The following is a 20678-nucleotide window of genomic DNA, read 5'->3' as shown; positions in this document are numbered from 1 at the left end:
ACATTGTGCTTCTATGGCATGGTTGGTTGTGCAGGTGAGAATGACATTACTACTGTCGAGTCTTTGCAATTTGATTTTGCTACCATCCAAGCAGCCACGAGCAATTTCTCTGATGATCACAAGTTAGGCGAAGGTGGTTTCGGTCAAGTTTACAAGGTATGTTAATCAGTATATGATATGAGTGCTCCTTCAGGTCAGCAAAGTTCAAACTTTTGTGCATGCAAAATCTGAATAATTTTGGAGCCTCAGAAGCTGTCCATGAATGCCATGAGTGGACATTCCATTGTTTGATTGATGTTTTCTCGCAGGGTATACTTTCAAACGGTCAAGAAGTAGCGGTGAAGAGGTTGTCAAGGGACTCTGGCCAAGGCACGGAAGAGTTTAAGAACGAGATGGTATTGGTAGCCAAGCTTCAACACCGAAATTTGGTTAGGCTCTTGGGATTTTGCTTGGAAGGCGAAGAAAAGATTCTTGTTTATGAATATGTGCTCAACAAAAGCCTTGATTATTTCCTATTTGGTTTGTACACTCAAACATCTGATTGTCTTTCCCTATTGCAATAGCAGTACTATATGTGTCGATGATAATTGGATTTTTATGGTTTGCAGACCCTGAGAAACAAGGACAATTGGATTGGTCAAGACGTTACAAGATTATTTCAGGAATTGCTCGAGGAATCATGTACCTGCATGAAGATTCCCGACTTAGAATTATACATCGTGATCTCAAAGCCAGCAATATATTGTTAGATGGGGAGATGCATCCAAAAATATCTGATTTTGGCATGGCCAGGATCTTTGGGGTTGATCAAACTCAAGCAGACACAAATAGAATTGTCGGAACATTGTAAGTTACCTATTTCATTCTTTTCTCACAACCACTTTTGTTTTGCAATTATCGAATTGAATCTGAAATGTTTTCTCGTTACATCTTTGTTATAATTTCTATACTGATTTTTATGCTTCTTGTAGTGGTTATATGTCTCCCGAGTATGCAATGCATGGACATTTTTCTGTCAAGTCCGATATGTATAGTTTCGGTGTTTTAGTGCTAGAAATCGTCAGTGGCAAGAAGAACAGTTACTTCTTTCAGACGGATCCAGCTGAGGACCTCATGAGCCATGTAAGCTCAAAATGAATTAGTATTCTGTTCTCCTGCATTGACATAGCATCATGCGTTAAACTTTTGAATATTATGCAGGCTTGGAAGTTATGGAGAGACGGGACACCTTTGGAATTGTTGGATCCATGTCTGAGAGACTCTTATTCGAGGACTGAAATAATCAGATGCATCCACATCGGCTTACTTTGTCTTCAGGAAAATCCAGCTGACAGGCCTACAATGCAATCAGTAATTCTCATGCTCAATAGCTACACTGTTACTCTGCCATTACCTCAACAACCGGCATTTTTCCTGCGAAGTAGAGCAGTGGGAAACATGTTAGAGGCAACGCAGAACTCCGCTCAATCTATCAGCAAGTCATCTCCGTCTGTTTATGAAGGATCTATCACTGAAGTACACCCTAGATAGTGTGAATAGATAAGTTAATACTGTTACCGATTGTAATATCTGCTTATATATACAACCTTTTCTAGACAATAACAAAATGCACTTAGAATATTGTGCACTTAGAATTTATAAGTGGAATTGCTGTTTATATGATAGTAAATTTGTAGATAAAATTTACAAACTAAATAATGTGCCATCAATATGAATGAGTACGTTATCAATACTTAAGTCATAATCCAATTATCAACTTCTATGTAGTTTAATTTGTAAAATTTTGTCTACAAATTTAATCTCTCTAAAATTATCCAAATCCGGTTGTAGGAGAGGAGTTCTTCTGGTGAACACTCAAGACTGAAAATCAAGCTACCACTCCTGCATTGCTTTTGTTGATACTCAATACAAAAACCTATGATTTTAAGATCAATCATAAAAAAATTAAAAACATGACTACCCTTCTTTTGATTATTTCCGTTTTTACTCAGCTCAGCTTTCCGATCAGTTCGGAAGCTGATTACATGGCTCACTTCTGCCCAAACACCACCACCTTCACCCCAAACTCCACCTTCCAGTCCAACCTCAACCGCCTCCCCTCCACCCTCTCCTCCAACGCTAACCGCTCCACGGGTTTCTACAACGCCACAATCCAAACCGCAAACAACGCCGTCTACTGTTAGTGTTTGAGATACTTTTGAGCTAAATTTCTCTATGTATTTGTAATTAATTCAACAATTGAAATGGATTCAAAGATTGAATATCAGAGATGAACTTTGAGAGAGAAGGATTACGTTGCTCCTCGAATCTGTGTTGGATTCTATCCACCAAAGTCGGCATACATTTTGGGGTTTATAACCGTTGCTACCCACGCACACATGCTTGCAGGGGTATTTATCAATAATAGCCAAAACTTAACACCTAATTTCATCAATATCATTTTTTATAAAATCTTTCAAATACATCAGAAAAACCACTTAAATATACCTAAATACCCTCAAAATTAAAACCAAATAACAAAACCCTATTAGGTCAGAATTTAGGAAAAAACAGAAGAAGAGGCCACTACATTTTGTGATGTCATAGTGTTCACAGTCCATACCAATGAAATCAAGGATCTTAGTATAACTGAAATCTTGAAGGCGATTGACAACTTCAATCAAGCAAACATCATTGTTGGAGGTTTTGGTCTAGTTTACAGAGCAACTTTGGCGAATGGGACCAAACTAGCTGTTAAGAAACTATCAAGAGACTTGGGTCTGGTCAAAAGGGAATTCAAAGCAGAAGTTGAGGCACTGTCCATTGCCCAACACGAGAATCTGGTTTCCATGCCTACCTATCTCTTGTAACAATACGAGAGTACCCAATAAAATAACCACACTACACATACTACACGTGCATGGACGAATGCTTCTTATTATATAGCACCAGAACAATCGTTTTTGGCAAACCCTACTGACAATTTTGATTGTTATTAGGTCCAAAATACAAGAAGTCGGATGGAAATTGGTAACAACATCAACCACTTTGGAATCATGAGTGCTTAAGTTGTGTTTGTGCCTTTGCTCTTTGCGTATACATGAAAGATATCGACATTGGTTCAGTGGATCGCTCCCCTCGAAAAACAATGTAAGTCGACTTAGAATTGGGTCTTTGGGCATAAATCGCCAGTTTCCAGGGAAAGCAAGTATTAATGTTTTTACCTAGTTTCCGGCGAGTTTTCAAGTTTTCCTTCGGACTAGTCAACTTTGAGGTTATTTTCGGGCCATCTCTGGCAACCACTAGGCTTCCAAATAGGTATAATCTTATTCTACACTTTCCTATCTTCATTTTGATATATTATGGTCGAATTTGGTTAAGAAAAGATTGAGATACGAAGCTTTGAAAATTGCCTAAACTTTCGGCCAAGAGCTCAGGGACACTTAACGAAGTTTTTAACAGAAGAACCAAAATGATGGATGGTGGACAATTTTCGGGGAACACTTTTATTGATTTGGAATCTCAGGGACCAAAATGATGAATTATGCAAATCTTAAGGATCATTTTTGTGAAATCCCGTTCCTGCATTTCACTGTTATCACCTACATATTTGTATTATTGAGATTTTATATTATTTCTTGAGAATTTATTTTAATTTGTTGAATTTAAATTTTAATTAAATTAGTTATTAACGTTTGAAGTTTGGGGCATTTTAAAAATAAATAGAAAAATCTGGAATTCTCTTATCAAATATGGTGTGCCACATTGGGTGGCCCAGATTTAATGAAAAGGTAAATGGATGGTGGAGATGCAAAGGAAAGGACTTGAAAGAGGAGTGGAGAGCATGGGCACTGCCCAATCAGAAATTAAGAAAGGAGGGAGAGGAGAGAAGAAAAAAGAAGGGAAGAAAAGGGAGAAACGGGTTCGTACGACCCGTGGGTATTGCCGGCCACCCATCTCCATTTTTCGACGATTTTCCGACGAATTTCTTCAAACAACCACTTGGAAACACTCCCTTGACCTTCCCTCTACATGTTTCACCCTAAAAATCAAAGGTTTTGGACTTGAATTAGGGAGAAACCGCACTAAGGGTGCGGCGGGTGCGTGTGTCAAATCTCCCAAATCCAAAATGTTTACACCCAATTACCACCATCAAAAGACTTCCCTTGAGCCCCTGAACAAAGCCTAGGTAGTGGTGGAGACGTCGGAGCAAGTTGGGAGGTCGAATTGGAGCATACCCAATTCTAGGGTTCTTATGGGTTTTAGAGAAATTGGAGCACTTCTTGATCAAATTGGTCTTGGCCACAGGTATAAAGTTTACTCTACACATTGAGATCTTCATTTCTGTAATTTTTGGTAATTTTTAAAAATAGTTGAATTTTCCGGCAAATCGGGGCGGCCGACCGCCACCCGCGGCGGCAGCCCGGCCAGTGGGCCGACGATGTCCTTTTAAATTCAATTAGATGCCCTGATTTCATAACTGACATCCTTATGATATGATTTGATTGTTTGAACCTAAATTCATTACGATATGTGGTTAGGTCAAAATGTGATTCGACGATCCGACCGTTGGATCGTCACCAAACTTTAATGCATCATAGAATGTAATATTTGAGGATGGTTGGAACTGACGGATTGGGAATCCGGCGTACGGATCTTCCTGATTTGGATTTCTAAGTTTGTAAAATCAAACGTTGGTCGCCACTTGAAATTGTAATTAGCGGGGATTCGACCGTCGGATCATGATGAAATTTTGGTAGGTTGTTTTAGAAGCATAATGTGGACTTTAGAAGGTTACGGATCTGAAATCCGATGTGCGGATCTTCCATATTGAATTGTGTAGAATTGTGGATCCTACCTTTGACCGAGAGTTGACTTTTGGTCAACATGTCTCCAAACGTTCTTAATACTAAATTTAGTACTACGAGAGACTTAAGTGAAGTCTAGTGGACCTCCATTGGTTGGAGAGTGACTTGAATATTTGTGATATGGTTATTACTTTAATTGTTTATGTTAAAATCATTTATGAATATGAATTCGTCTTATAAACATGATGTGGCTTGTGTACTGATGATAATGGTGAATATGTGTGTTTAATTATTTTTAGTAATGCGAATGATAAGTATGATAGATTTTATGGCAATGTGATCTTAGAATCCTATTAGAAGTATTTTGTAGAACTTATATGCTTGTGAGACCTATTAGTTGGTGGTCATGAGAAGTGGATATGGTAGGTGACTACGTTGTAAGTATAGAGGGGATGAGGGTTAGATATACTTGGTACATTCAGTGGGTACCATATCCATATGGATTCCGTTGAGTGATGTTCCGGAATCGCATCGTTGGTTGGATTCCGTTGAGTGATGTTCCGGAATCGTATCGTTATTTGGATTCCGTTGAGTGATGTTCCGGAATTGTATCGTTGTTTGGATTCCGTTGAGTGATGTTCCGGAATCGTATCGTTGGTTGGATTCCGTTGAGTGATGTTCCGGAATCGTAACTTTAATATATGTGTGATATTGGTGATTACCTATGTTTCATAATTATGACCCTGTGCGGATATAAATTGGTTTTATGAATATGTTTTCTATTGAATTGTCATTTCCAATACTTAGACATCGAATCATGTTATGAAATGGGGTTTGGCGTGTATATTTGAATTATGGTTTGATTTGTATGATTGGCATGTTGTGACGAAATGTGAGGACTAGTAATGGACTGTTAACCATTGTGATGGAGATTGGTTGCTTCGATATTGTTTGATTTTCCGCTTTGTTGATCAGTTCTAAATTTGGTACTTGTGCTTAATTTCCCTTTGTTGAGCTTTTGTAAATTAAGTAACTTGTGTTTGTCTCAGTTATTTGAGACGTCGTACATTATGGTTGTTGGCCTTTCGTGATTCCGTTGAGTGATGATCCGGAATCGTATTCACCTTGGGTTTTATTGAGTTTAGATTGACATAACTTCAGAGATGTAGGTTTCGGCCGAACTGTGTCGCTCTAGCTCGACATTCCGATGAATTGTATGTGTTGTTGATGATATGGTTATTGGCATTATTGATTGATGTGATAATTGGATGGTGTTGGAATGCATATGTGAGGATGAATGACATTATGACTAGAGATTATTATTGTGCTTATTTAAATGTTCCTTGAGGTGCCACATAATTGAATTGTGGTATTATGTTGAAACCTAGTAGTCTATGTGATGAATGTTCGAGAGTAGTGAAATGGTGAACTACGAATGGCTTGATCCCTATTGAGGGTACGTAGGCAGTCTAACGAGAATGTTAGATGCAGCCATAAAGCAGACAAAATAATAATAATAATAATAATAATAATTATTGTGAAATTTGGACCTTGAGTGGCCTTATTTCATATCCTGGAGGCGGGGTATGTTAGAAGTTCGAGTTTTAAGTGACGTCACGTGTCGATCCTGGGCGTAGGTTGGGATCGGGGCGTGACAATTTTGGCTATTTAGCCTACAAAAGTATTACAAACTGTTTTGAATACATTTCTATGTAAGGCATGTATCAAACGTTTTGACATGCGTGTCTCAACTGTGTAAAATGAATGCATAAGGACTTGACAACTGGACAACTCATCTGCCAGAAGCATCCGAACCAAATTCCAACTCCTTGGTAAGATTTAACATGCATGACTCGAAGTATTTGATGAATCGCTTAAAATATTTGTTATCTTTATCTTTGAAGAAATGCAAAATCAAGATTGAAAATAAATCCCATGAAAACATCAATTTAGTTGTTCATAACACCAAACAAAGCCTTCTATTATACTTTTCTATATTTTTTTTTCCCTTAGAAAACATAAAAAAATCTCTCTTCAAATGTACATGAACACTAAAAACTTTATATCTCACACAACTCTAATCTCTCAAATTAGTTATGTAAAAATTTAGTACTGAAGCTAAGCATGATATAATGATACTATGAATCACAGATATGACGAGATCAAAAGGTAATAATTTTTACACTCCCGTCATCTATTTTATTCAATCGCTTGATTCTCCTCTAATTTATTCAATCCAAAGGCTAATTCAATTAAGATATTGTATGAAAGTATGATTTATTCTATTCTCTTAATTGAAGGATTTTTTATTGGGTGATCTCAAATCAAAGAAAGATTTTTAGTCTATCTTATTTTCGTTTTATTCAATTTTCTTTTCTGTGAATAATAGTAGTAAGACCACTTTGATAAGCGAAATTTGATTATATAGGCATCATTGCTTACAAGACAAAAGATTTGTTCTTTGCTTTATGATTTCTAGGCTTTTAGTTAGAAATGTTAGCCTCAATGTCTTAGTATATAATCGAATATAAGATTGGGATATGGCATTTATAACATATGGGGTTGTAATAATTAACTTTTTCTACGTTCTTTAATATAGCACTATGGATTCGAATTGGATTGGGTGCTGCTGTTGGTGTTGTACTCTCCGTGGATATTTTGGAGGCGTATCGTGATTTACAGCGTCTAGGCCAGCCTGGCTCACGAAGATCTCCGTTGATGGTAAGTTATTGATCCCATAAATATCTATTATTTTTGTTCATATCACATGTGACGTTGATTATTGAAATTTGATCTGCCAAGAACCGAAGATGGTCTCAGGTTTTAAGTTAAAATTGAATCATCGATGATATTGAAAATATGGTATTTATCAACAATCAAACAAATAGAGTGAAATTAGACATTTAACAATGTGGTATCATTCATTATATAACCAAGCAAATTGAACTCAAGCGAATGATATTTACCACTTCTCTTTTAAATGAACTTTAAAATCAGCTCCAATCCATGTTTGTTTAACAATGTGGTTTCATTCATTATATAGTTTCACAAAGATCGTACATAATTCTTGCTGAACTTGGTTTGGTTTTGTTTTGTTTAGGGATAGAGTGAGTGAATCACAGTTCGACCAAGTCTTGAATGATGAATTGAGCCATATCATTAAGGTCTCTTTGTCGAGTTAAATTTTCATTCTAATTCTTTTGCATTTGTAATCATCAGTTTTTGACTCAAACATTGCTTATAAAGTGAATGATTTGCATAATCTTAAATATAATTTTCAATCTCACAGCAACGCGCTCAAGTATTCTTACTAGCATATACTAATGACATGTCTACGTACCTATAATCGGAATCAATTTACGGAATTGGATTCCGATTACGGGATACTCCTTTGTTTACGTAATTTTGGGGAATCAAAATACATGTGGGGTCCACACGAATTAAGGAATCCCAAAATACATGTGGGGTCCACACGAATTAAGGAATCCAACTCCTAATTTTGGAGGAATTGGACTCCCTACATGAGGGAGGTATTTCAATTCCTTGACACTTGAGGAATCCGGAATGGATTTCTTCTACCAATTATGCCCTCGCTTGTTTCTTATTATCCCAACATTACTCTTCATTTGACACTCATTATGCTATCTTTTAATAAATAAATAAAACCTATTTATATATTTTTATTATATAAATTTAATTAAGAATTTAATTTAAGTAATTAGTATGAAAATAATTTATTTATGTAAGGGCAATTTAGTAATCAACCTAGTTTTCATTTCGATTAAAGTGAATTAGTAAACAATTTATATAGACTCAACATCATTTCTACCATCTTTTAATAAATAAATAAAACTTATTTATATATTTTTATATAGATGAATTTTATTATATAAATTTAATTAAGAATTTAATTTAATTAATTAGTATGAAAATAATTTATTTATGTAAGGATAATATAGTAATCAACCTAGTTTTCATATCGATTGAAATGAATTAGTAAACAACTTATATGAACTCAACATCATTCCTACTCCGATTCCAGACAGTTTTAGTAAACAATTCCAACATGAATCTGATTCTGATTCCATCTTATTTTAATTATTCCTTAATTCAATTTCTCTCAATTTAATTACGAATTAGTAAACGTGTCAAAGAGAAAAACAATTGAAATACTGTTGATAGGGCCGTGTGATACCGATTGCTAAATTTGTGTTTATCACATTTCTGCCACAATCTTATTGACACGTGAGATCGCACTCCCGTTTCCTCCCGCACTTCTTCCTTCCCGATGGAGTTCCGTACCAGTCAAAACTTTCTGCAGACAAAAACAGCAGCTCTGTCTTTCCCTGGAGGAAGACTCCACCAACCACCTATCCATCTGCTCCTTCCCCAAGCGAACCTGGGTCTGAATTCCTCCGCATTTCCTGGATTGCAAGGTCCATTCTCCTCTCTCTATCAACGTTTTGTTTTTCGATTTAATTGTTTATCTTTACCTTCTCTTTCATGCGTCCGACTGTACATTTCCTTATTATTTTTTTGGAAACTGACGTGACGTGCTTTTCACAACATCATCTCCCTAGAACCTACAAGTTTGGTTGGGGTTTGAATTTTCAAACGTGAATCAGAGCAGCTTCCTCAACCTCAAACGCCAATTCACACGAAGGTAATCTCAATTTTGATTTATTCAAAGTTACGATCTTTAAATTGGAAAATAAAATGAATTGGGGAGGTTCTTTGTTCGCCTGATTAGAGCACAAGTTTCAATTAGGGTTTGATAGATGTGTTGGGGTACCGGGAAATTGGGAATATTGAGATGGAATCAATTTTGGAAACTCATAATTCACACCAAAGTAATCTTAATTTTGGAATTTGGAAATATTGTCCGTAAAGCCTATTTACCGTTCTTCGGTTGATGCTATGTGATATTGCCCATAAAATGCTTAAGTACCAGCTACAATGATGCTGAGGAATCTTTTTACAAATTTATTTGGAAACTTGGAGCCTTTGGAATTGGGAATTCAAGGTTTCAATATATATTTCTGAAACTTGATTGCTTTATTTACTGAAACTGAAATTTACCTCTAAATTGTGATCAAAGAAACTAAATTTTATCAGTGAATTGGAGATTAGAAATGTAATTCTTTTATAATTATTATAAAAAAATTTGAATTCCTAGAACTCTTGAAATGATCTCTGTTTCCTTGATTTGGAAACAAAGAAAAGGAGTATGTGGGCGATATGGCCATGGCTATGACTCTGAGAATTTCTGATCATGCAACAAGCTGTTTATCTGTCAAAAACTGAAGTCATGAATAATTCTGAATTTATTTTCTTTTTTAGGACTCTGTTCATGAGCATGTTGCATGCATGATGTTATTGTTGTCAAGCAGCCAAACATGACAAGTTTCAAGTATCAGTCTAGGTGCCAACACCAAAAGAACATGACAAGTTTCATGTTGCCCACTGATTATTCTCAAACATTTGTGAACTTCCCATCTAACTTAAAATTTGTGAAATCCTTTCATGTGAATACTTTTGCCAACTTAATATACCTCCTTGTGATTTTGGTTTTGTGTTGAATTTTACTATCGTCTCCCCTTCATCTCAAGAACAAAAACCACCATTTGTGTGCCTCTATTTGTTACGGTTTAGGTGAATCAGTGGTAAGTTGATGTCCAGTTTTTCTAAAGAGGTTTTTCGAGTTTTTCAGCGGGTTTCTTATTTTATTTTCCGTTGTTTAAAAAAAAAAAAAAAAAAAACCAGAGCCTTTCCATGCTCAAGAGCTCCACAGGTATGTCACAGCTCTTTTACATGTTTCTGCCTTGATTTCCAATACGAGGTTAAAGCCCTCGATTAACAAATTTCTGTTGGGTAATTTGATTTCCCTCAAAGACATAAATAAATGTGTTTTCTTTGAAACTTTGAGTGCTTCCACAGACAGTGCCACGAAGCATTTGACTGCATTCATTCGACTACTTCTAAAGGTTAGTTTCTCCTCTTCTCTTCAAGTCGTCTTTAGTTTTTCATCATGGAGAATAAGTTAGCTTGCTTTTATCTTTTTACAATAGTTTGTTTTGATCCTATTATATGTTGCTATGCATTTTTCACTTGCATGCCTTTTAATTTCAGCTGTCCGCGGAGAACATAGTTTAAATATCTTCTGCACTAAGTGTAGTTGGCTGTTAATTTATTGAACCAATGGTATGTAGGATGGCTCGGGATGAGGTTGTTAGGATGGCTTTAGGGAAGAGATTCTTTTGTGTAATCATTTTATCACATGGTAATCGTTTATTAGACGTTGAATACATGTTAAGTGTATATTCAACAATGACAGGACTGAAATTGAGTTTTAAGTTTTAGGTGTATGCAAGGGGTTAGGTTGGAAAGGGAGCCTTGGGGTGAGGTTGTCGGGAGTGCTTTAGGGGAGAGACTCTTTCATGTTATCATTTTATCACGTGGTAATCGTTCGTTAGACATTGAATACATGTCAAGCGTATATTCATCTACGAGGCAAGAACCTGAACGTATGGTGATTCATATGCAATTTAAGATGATTTCATTAATCAAATTATGTTTTAATTTCTTCTTCTTTTGATTTTTAGTTCACCGGTGACATACATAACGAAGAAGGCGCCATTTACACAGTAACGAATTTGGGTGTCTTTAGTGGAACAAAACTTCATTTTTTTGAACTTTGTACAGTTGTAAACATAAAACTCTCTTTGAGATTGGGCCATAGCTATTGAAAAACAACACCCGAGGATGGCGTACCAGCTCCATAATTTTTGTCATGTAATTTATGATGGTAAGGAACACCCGATAAATAAATAAATAAATATATATATATAAACACTACAATTTGACCCATTTTCGAGATTTTCTACTACTTCAACAATGTTTCAAACCCGTAGCAACTCACAGGTACAATTTGCCAGCGTAATCCGTATTCTGAGTTTCTTCAATATCTTGATTTTCCACATAATGTGATTGACATGGTTTAGTGAGTCATTCAGTCTGTAATAACCGAATTAAATAATTTGATACTCCGATCATTTTCAGGTATCTTCATCAAATTGTAGTTTTTTTTTTCATGTATTATTTATAACGTATAGACGTACATAGAGCAGAAAAGGAAGATTGTGTTCTTTTCTGCAAATCCATAATTATTTTAGTACATTGTAAATTTATTTTGTGTAACAAAAACATAAAGGGGTAGGCAATCAAAGAAGCTTCAACCGAGACCCACAAAGGAGGAAACTGTTCCAAGACGCTGAAGACTAAGGAAGTCTTGAAAGCAATGGTTGAATGTGTTCAGTAGTTGTAGCCTTGTAAAAAGAAAAGAAAAAAAAATCAAAAATGTAATTGTTGAATATTTGAGGAGAAGAAAAAAAGGCAAAAACTGTGTGGCTAAAATTTCCAGTTGACTCAACTCGTAGGACAAAACTTGTCTGCCGGTTCAAACACTCCTGTCCTGTCAATTCATGGCTACATTTCAATCATGAACAGATCACTTTGAAGAAGAAGAAGGCGATGACGAAGAAACCGTAAAACAAGGGTTAAAGGTCTATCAGCTCACTTAAACCTTTCTTATGTACATAAGGTACGTACAAGGAAGTGATATATGATCACAATGCTTTCCATCAATCTCAATCTGTTGACGACTCTTGTGTTAATCGGCTTTCTTAGCCTCAGCCGTACTAGTGAAGCTGCCCCAGCTAACGGTTACAGTATCTGTGACAACACAACCACTTTCACTCAAAACAGCACCTACCATTCAAACCTTAATCTTCTCCTCTCTTCTCTTACCTCCAATGCAACAATTGACGCCGGATACTACTACACCACCACCAGCTCTCAGGACTCCAACTCTGCAGTTTACGGTGCTTTTCTATGTCGCGGCGATCTCACATCCGGCACGTGCCAAGATTGTGTTACTACTGCGGCCAGAGAAGCAGTTCAGAAGTACTGCCCCTTCAGAAAAGTGACACTGTTATGGTACGATGAGTGCATGTTACGCTACGGAAACGTGTCTTTCTTCCGAAAAATGAATGAAAGCCCTTCTGCTTATTTCCAGAACCCGAATAATGCTACAGAACCAAATCGGTTTAACCAACTGGTGGCTGAAACTGTCACTGGCCTGGTGCCGGTAGCTGCAAATGCACAGACCGGTGCTAAAAAGCTTGCAATGAAACAAGAAAACTTTGATGGGGTTGAGCAGCTGTACAGCCTTGTGCAGTGCACGCCTGACCTATCAAGCACCGATTGTGATCAGTGTCTTCGCGGAGCTATTGAACTTATACCGGAATGCTGTGACGGGAGGAAAGGGGGAAGAGTTCTGTTTCCTAGTTGTAATATTAGATATGAATCGTTTCCATTTTATAACCTTGACACTTCCACACCTCCGACAACACCACCACCTCTTCCTCCTCCACCTCAGCTTCCAGGCTCAGTACCAAGGTCTCAAGGTAAATTTAATTTATACGAGGTAGTTAAATGTTCAGAATTTTTACACCTACATTTGTGTACTAAAAAGAATATTATTTTGCTTAGGAAATGATGAACAAATCTCATCATGGATCATAGTGGCGATTGTTGTTTCAATTGCCATATTGCTTTCCTTGGTAGGCTGCATTTTCTTTAGAAGAAGAGCGATGAAAAAGTACAATGTGATACAAGAACAAAATGGTAAATATAAAAGTTTATATGTTCTTTTCCCGATCCAGTGAAATTATATAATTTCGTCTCCTAAATGATTTGATTCTGGATCATTCTCATTATTTTACTAAATCAAGATTAATAAATTTCTGTTCTTGATTGTGTACGCAGTGGGGAAGGAAATAAATGCTGTCGAGTCATTGCAGTTTAGTTTTGGTACAATTGAAGCAGCCACAAACAAATTCTCTGTTCATAACAAGCTAGGGAAGGGTGGCTTTGGTGAGGTCTACAAGGTTGTGATTTTCACATAGCAAATTTTATGACTTTAATATGCCAGAGTTCCAGAGCTGGGCGTAGCTAAGTTGGCTAGAGCAATGTAATAAGTTGATGTCATGAAATCTCAATTTGATGCTTGTAATGACTGGTTAAAATGTTTTCAGGGCACACTTCCTGATGGGCAACAAGTAGCCGTGAAGAGGTTGTCTAGGGGATCCGGGCAAGGCGGTGAGGAATTTAAGAATGAGGTTGTTTTGGTAGCTAAGCTTCAACACAGAAACTTAGTGAGGATACTAGGATTTTGCTCCGAAGGTGCAGAGAAGATACTTATTTACGAATTTGTGCAGAACAAAAGCCTTGACCACTTTCTATATGGTATGTACCCTTCTAATCAGATATAGGTATCATGTGTGATCTCGTATGCTGTTGGATTACACTTGGATTTGTAACAAACCAAGGAAAATCTTTGTTTTCAAATGTCTACATAGACTCCGGGAATCAAGTGAATTTGGACTGGCCAAGCAGATACAAGATTATCAACGGGATTGCTCGAGGGATTCTCTATCTCCATCATGATTCACGGCTTAAAATCATACATCGCGATCTTAAAGCGAGTAATGTATTGTTAGATGGGGAAATGAACCCAAAAATTGCCGATTTTGGTATGGCAAGAATATTTAGAGTTGATCAAACTCAAGGAAACACAAGAAGGATTGTGGGAACATAGTAAGCAGTACTAAACTTCGTTTATGGTCACATAATCTATTTGAAAAGTTGATTGATTTAATTCTCATCCTAAAATGTAATTACTGAAAAGAAAAGATACCAAATTAACAACTTAAAAATTCATCTCCTCCTCGTACCGTATTCAAACTAACATTTATTGATGCTGCTGGTTTATAGTGGTTATATGGCTCCAGAATATGCGATGCACGGACAGTTCTCTGTGAAGTCTGATGTGTACAGTCTTGGTGTCTTGATCTTAGAGATTGTAATTGGCAAGAAGAACACTAATTTCTACAACTCAGACAATGGCGAAGACCTCTTGAGCCATGTGAGTATAAGTTGAAGATTGTGATGTGCATTTCTTAGTTAAATCTATTAGAAGTGTTGAAAACATTTTTGTTGCAACATTCATTATTTTTTTTTTTGCAGGCTTGGAGACATTGGAGGGGCGGGATGCCGTTAGAATTGCTGGACGTAAATCTAAGAGATTCATATTCAAGAAGTGAAGTAATTAGATGTATCCATATTGGGTTACTCTGTGTTCAGGAAGATCCAGATAAAAGACCGAAAATGCAAAAGATAGTTCTCATGCTAAGCAGTTACTCTTTGAGTATGCCATCACCTGAAAGGCCAGCATTTTTCATGCCCAGTAGGACAGATCCGAACATGCCATCAATGACTTGTAGCTCATCTGATCAACCTGCTAGCAACTCATTGTCATTATCTGTTAATGAAGCATCGATTACGGAACTATACCCTCGATAATAATTCGAGCAACGTGTGATCAATCTTGCAGGATCGGAGTTCAGAAGTTTTGAGATTTGTGTTGGTTTTGCTAGCCTTTTAGGCATTGTATTTTTTATAGTGCTTGCTAGAATAAAACTAAACTTTGAAATTGCACTTAAAAGTGTTTGATCGGTTTGAAAATTCCTATATAAAACTTCATTAGACCTATTTTGTGAAATTTCCTCTGCACTGTAAGGTTGTTAAATGATGTACGACATGTCGGAGATTTTTATAAAGAGTCAAGTAAAATTAGTTAGATGTTTGTTAAAATGTTTGTTATGTTTCTTATGTAAATAGATAGATTAGACAAGGATATAATTGTAATTTCAAGAGCAGTGTACTGTCTATATATACACTGCTGCATCACTGTAACATTATTACATTGAATCAATATATGAGAGATATTTAGAAACTGTGGATCTTGGTTTTCTACATGGTACCATCGCCAAACTGCCTCACGGCCTCTTCGATCCTGCAATTTTCTTCTTCAATCTTCCGCTCCTCTCTGATCGTCTTCTCTGACGTGATTGTTTGAGTTGTTGTTATACTCCGATTCAGAATCTTGATTTCTTTTTCTTGAATCTTAATGGCATCTCCCTCTGCTTCTTCTTCTCCAATTGAGTCGGTGCCTCCTTCAAACCCTAATTCCTCTTCCCCAAATCTCAATACCTCTCAGATGTATAATTCTCTCACGATTCAGAACATTGGCAGTATGGTTTCAATCAAGCTCTGACGATCCAATTATCTGTCGTGGCAAGCCTTGTTTGCTCCGATCCTTCGTCACTACAAGCTTCTATGGATTGTTGATGGCACTTAGCCCTGTCCATCTCCCTTTCTTCCAGATTGCTCCCTCAATCCACACTTTGAGCAATGGTATGAGAAAGATCAGAATCTGCTTATCTGGTTCAATTCGACGCTCTCTGAGGAAATCATTCCGTTCACAGTCGGTGTTTCCTCCGCTCGTGATCTCTGGCTCAAACTTGAACAGCATTTTGGTGGTGTCTCGGATGCACACATTCATCAATTGCGTTCGAAGCTTCAAAATATTCAGAAAGGCTCTCAATCCATGGCTTACTATCTTCAACAAATCAAGGAGATCTCCGATTCTCTCACTGCAACTGGTGCATCTGTCACCAATCGTGATCTCATTGCTGCGACTCTTGCTGGTCTCACTGATGATTTTGAATCCTTCATTGATTCTATCTTACTTCGCCTTTCTTCTACCTCGTTGGATGAATTACATGGCCTGTTGCTCACTAAGGAGTTATCCATAGAGCGTCGCAAGAAATCTTCCTCTTCTGAGCCTTTTCATGCATTCTCTGTGCAAAGCCAAGCGCCTCTCCTTCCTACACCACCACAAGCTCTTGTTGCTCAAAATCCTGGAGCATCACCACTTTAGAATTCCTTTCGGTATAATTCTAACAGAGGCTACACTCGTGATTCTAACCAAGGCTTTAACCGTGGTTCTAATCGCAGCTACAATCGTGGTTCCAATTGTGGTAATTTCAACTCTGGTTTCACTTGAGGATCTTATACCTCTGGATTCAATCGTCATGCTTCTTCTTCAGGTCACAAAACTCATTGTCAAATTTGTGGCTCTACTAGTCATGAAGCTCTTGATTGCTTCGACAGAATGAATCCATAAATCTCAGGCAAGTTTCCTCTAGCTAAACTTACTGCCATGTGTGCTCATTATACTGCAAAGTCCTCCAATTCTTGGCTCATAGACTCGGGTGCTACCTCTCACATTACAAATGATATATCAAACAACCAATCTCCTACTCCCTACCATGGTGAAGACAAGGTGTACATCGGAGATGGTAAAGGTCTGCCTATAGATCATATTGGCACATCTATTTTGCATACTCCTGCTCACTCTTTTAAACTACAAAATGTTCTTCATGTGCCTCAAATGAAACATAGTCTTCTCTCTGCTTATCAGTTTATTAAACATAATAATTGTTCTTTGACTCTTGATATTCATGGATCATCTGTCAAGGATCGTTTTACGGGGAGGACGCTTTTGCGGGGCCAAGTTAAAGATGGATTCTTTCCGCTTCATGGTTCACCTGCTCTCTTCAACGTCCCTCCTTCTCCCACTGCACTTGTAAATACTTCTGCTAATGTTTGCATATGGCACAGTAGACTTGGTCATCCATCTTCTGCTATTTTTCGTAAAGTTTTATCTACCAATAAAGTTGTTGTCCAAGGCAAATCCTCTCTGGCCTTCTTTTGCAAAGACTGTGTTTTAGCAAAGAATCACAATCTTCCTTTTGGTACTCCTCAATCTGTATCTACTAAACGTCTAGAACTGTTGCACTGTGATGTATGGGGGCCATCTCCTGTTGTATCAGTGAGTAGCTATAGATATTACTTGCTTATTATTGATGATTACAGCAAGTATAGCTGGTATTTTCCTTTAAAGTCCAAGTCCTCTGTATTTTCAACTTTTGTGGAATACAAGTCCTATGTAGAGAACGCTATTGGTAATAAAATAAAGGTTGTTCGTTCTGATTCAGGGGATGAGTTTACTAGTCATCAATTTCAGAATTATCTTAAACTTCATGGCATTTTACAACAATTTAGTTGTCCTCATACTCCTGAGCAAAATGGATGTGTTGAACGAAAACATCGTCATTTGGTTGAAACTGCTCGTACACTCTTAGTGCAATCTCAAGTGCCTCATATGTTTTGGGTTGAAGCCTTTTCAACTGCTACTTATCTGATCAATCAACTTCCCCTTGGTGGTGTACTGCAATCCCCTTGGAACTCCTTTTCGGCATTTCTCCAAATTATTCTCGTCTCAGAATTTTTGGTTGTTGTTGTTATCCATGGCTCAAACCCTACACTACATCCAAGTTGGCCAGCAAAAGTACATCCTGTGTTTTCCTTGGGTATAGTCTTCAACACAAGGGGTATCGTTGTCTTCATCCAGTTACACAACGAGTCTATATCTCTCGGCACGTAATTTTTTATGAGACTACTTTTCCATTTCAGAGTATATCATCTGCCTTTCTTGTTGCATCTAATGTTCTTCTTGATACTTCTCAAGTGAATTCGTTTGTCAATCTGCAATTCACAATACCTGCTGCTCAATCTAGTATTTCTACAGTACCTCAGGTGAATCTTCTAGTTCCTGTTAATGTTCCAGTACCTCAGGTGAATCTTCCAGTAACTGTTGATGTTCCAATACCTCAAGAGGATCTTTCAGTAACTCATGAGCCTTCTTCAATTACTAATACCCATCCTATGATCACTAGGTCTAAAGCTGGCATCTCTAAACCCAAAGCCTACTCAGCCACCAAACACCATTTACCCGATACGGTTGATATTATCCCCACTACTTATCTTCAGGCCTCCAAACATGCCCATTGGTGGTCTGCTATGCAGGATGAATTCAATGCCTTGCAATTAACCGGCACTTGGTCTCTCGTTCCTTTTACCTCCCAACAAAATATTGTTGGATGTAAGTGGGTGTTTTGAGTTAAGAAACATCCCAATGGCACTATCGATCGCTACAAAGCTCGGCTTGTGACCAAAGGATTTCATCAGTAAGCTGGTTTGGATTACAAGGAAACATTTAGTCCTGTTGCAAAACCCGTCACCATTCGAATTCTTCTATCTCTTCCAGTCCAATCTGACTGGTTTCTAAATCAATTTGATATCAATAATGCTTTTCTGCACGGTGACCTTCAAGAAGATGTCTACATGCAGCAACCTCCTGGCTTCAGTGATCCAAATTATCCTAATCATGTTTGCAAGCTTCGCAAATCCTTGTATGGATTGAAACAAGCCCATCGGGCCTGGTTTGACAAATTATTTGCAGTCCTTAAGTTCTTGGGATTTCATCAATCTCAATCCGATGCTTCTTTGTTTGTGCTCCAAGAATCTATTCCTGTTATTGTCTTGGTGTATGTCGATGACATACTTGTCACAGGTCCGAATCCTGCAGCTTGTCAAAGTTTCATTCAGAAACTAAGTATTGTTTTCCTTGTGAAGGATTTGGGCCCCTTGCATTATTTTTTGGGTCTTGAGGTTCAGAGATCTGCTGCTGGTCTTTTCTTACATCAAAGCAAGTATATTTTTTACTTACTTCATAAGACCCGCATGGATGGTGCTAAACCATGCCTCACTCCTCTTGGATTTATCAAACTCGATCACACTGGTCCATTGTTACCTGATCCAACAGAATACAGATCTATTGTAGGTGCATGCAATACTTAACTTGGACACGACTTGATTTATCTTTTGCTGTAAATCAAGTCTGTCAATTTATGCATGCTCCCCGAGAACCACATCTTCAAGCAGCCAAACGTATTCTCTGATTCCTCAAAGCCACAGTGAGTCATGGTTTGTGGTTCAAGAAAGGTAATGTTCATCTTACTGCCTATTCTGATGCTGATTGGGCTGGCTGTCCATTTGATCGCCGATCTACTAGTGGCTATTGCATATTTCTGGGATCCAATATTATTAGCTGGAGTGCTAAGAAGCAACCCACGGTTGCTCGTTCATCAACTGAAGCCGAATACAGATCGTTAGCGCACACAGCTGCTGAAATCACATGGATTTGCAAAGTGTTCAAAGATCTCGGCCTTCATCTTCCTCAAGTCCCTTCTCTCTGGTGTGACAATCTGTCAACCATATCCCTTGCATCCAATCCAGTCTTTCATGCTCGAACCAAGCATATTGAACTTGATTACCATTATATCCGAGAGTTGGTCCTTGCTAATCTTCTCAAAGTCCAGTATGTGTGTTCTCAAGATCAGTTAGCTGATATTCATACCAAATCTCTGTCTAAATCTAGATTTCTGTATTTGCAATCCAAGCTTGCTCTTGGACCTTTCGATGCCTCCAAGTTCAGCTTGAGGGGTGTAAAGAGTCAAGTAAAATTAGTTAGATGTTTGTTAAAATGTTTGTTATGTAAATAGATAGATTAGACAAGGATATAATTGTAATTTCAAGAGCAGTGTACTGTCTATATATACACTGCTGCATCACTGTAACATTATTACATTGAATCAACATATGAGAGATATTTAGAAATTGTGGATCTTGGTTTTCTACATTTTAAGCCCCATATTTCACATCCAGACTCCGCTAGTATTTTTTTAAATTTTTTTTCTTTTTCTATCTTAAAAATTCTTTAAAAAATAGTTTGAAATTCAATAAAATGGTCAGATTCTAAAGTATTTATAACATTTTTCTTAATGCTTATAAAAAAATATCTCTAATGAAAAGACGAACGTTCACATTTTTCAAAAAAATTGTGAGCTAATAATTACTCTGTTTATTCTTCCGGTTTTGTGTATTGCTATCATAAACCCCGTTTTCAAAACATTTCACCGCACCGTAAGCTTCTTAGGAGCTGTTTTTAGAGTATTATTTTAAGCCATTCGACTTTGAAGCAGAAAGTTGTCCATATTGTAATAGTTGTTGAGCCTTAATTAG

General features: G+C 37.3%; 3 protein-coding genes across 9 annotated transcripts in view; 2 read left to right on the top strand and 1 right to left on the bottom strand.

Annotated features, from left to right (window-relative positions):
• LOC126585181 (cysteine-rich receptor-like protein kinase 10) overlaps positions 1–20678 on the top strand; it is a 49009-nt gene that overhangs the window by 1740 nt on the left and 26591 nt on the right. The window contains exons 3-7 of one of the 3 annotated variants that reach the window (XM_050249577.1): positions 35–156; positions 309–519; positions 609–846; positions 972–1122; positions 1201–1781. In XM_050249577.1, the coding sequence (XP_050105534.1) occupies positions 35–156; positions 309–519; positions 609–846; positions 972–1122; positions 1201–1530 (1052 nt within the window). In that variant the 3' untranslated portion in view covers positions 1531–1781. Of the gene's footprint in view, positions 1–34; positions 157–308; positions 520–608; positions 847–971; positions 1123–1200; positions 1782–20678 lie in introns of those variants that run through there. The other 2 variants (XM_050249578.1, XM_050249579.1) reach the window with 2 other exon arrangements.
• Positions 1–20678, bottom strand: part of LOC126585194 (uncharacterized) — an 85962-nt gene that overhangs the window by 52789 nt on the left and 12495 nt on the right. The window lies entirely within an intron of this gene.
• On the top strand, positions 9021–15500 carry LOC126585179 (cysteine-rich receptor-like protein kinase 25). 5 transcript variants are annotated; one of them, XM_050249573.1, is made up of 10 exons: positions 9021–9223; positions 9368–10771; positions 12294–12387; positions 12474–13252; positions 13338–13472; positions 13614–13735; positions 13883–14093; positions 14207–14444; positions 14622–14772; positions 14874–15500. In XM_050249573.1, exons 3-10 carry the CDS (start codon positions 12377–12379, stop codon positions 15207–15209), a joined length of 1983 nt encoding a protein of 660 aa, XP_050105530.1. In that variant the 5' UTR covers positions 9021–9223; positions 9368–10771; positions 12294–12376; the 3' UTR covers positions 15210–15500. The 5 variants fall into 5 exon arrangements, with proteins under 5 accessions (XP_050105530.1, XP_050105529.1, XP_050105526.1 ...); XM_050249572.1 differs by having other exon boundaries at positions 9368–11592; XM_050249569.1 differs by having other exon boundaries at positions 12294–13252.

This window comes from Malus sylvestris, chromosome 10 (genome assembly GCF_916048215.2).
Source record: "Malus sylvestris chromosome 10, drMalSylv7.2, whole genome shotgun sequence".
In the NCBI taxonomy this organism is placed as follows: Eukaryota; Viridiplantae; Streptophyta; class Magnoliopsida; order Rosales; family Rosaceae; genus Malus; species Malus sylvestris.
Note: the sequence above shows the minus strand (reverse complement) of the source record. Positions and strands in the feature narration are given on the sequence as shown.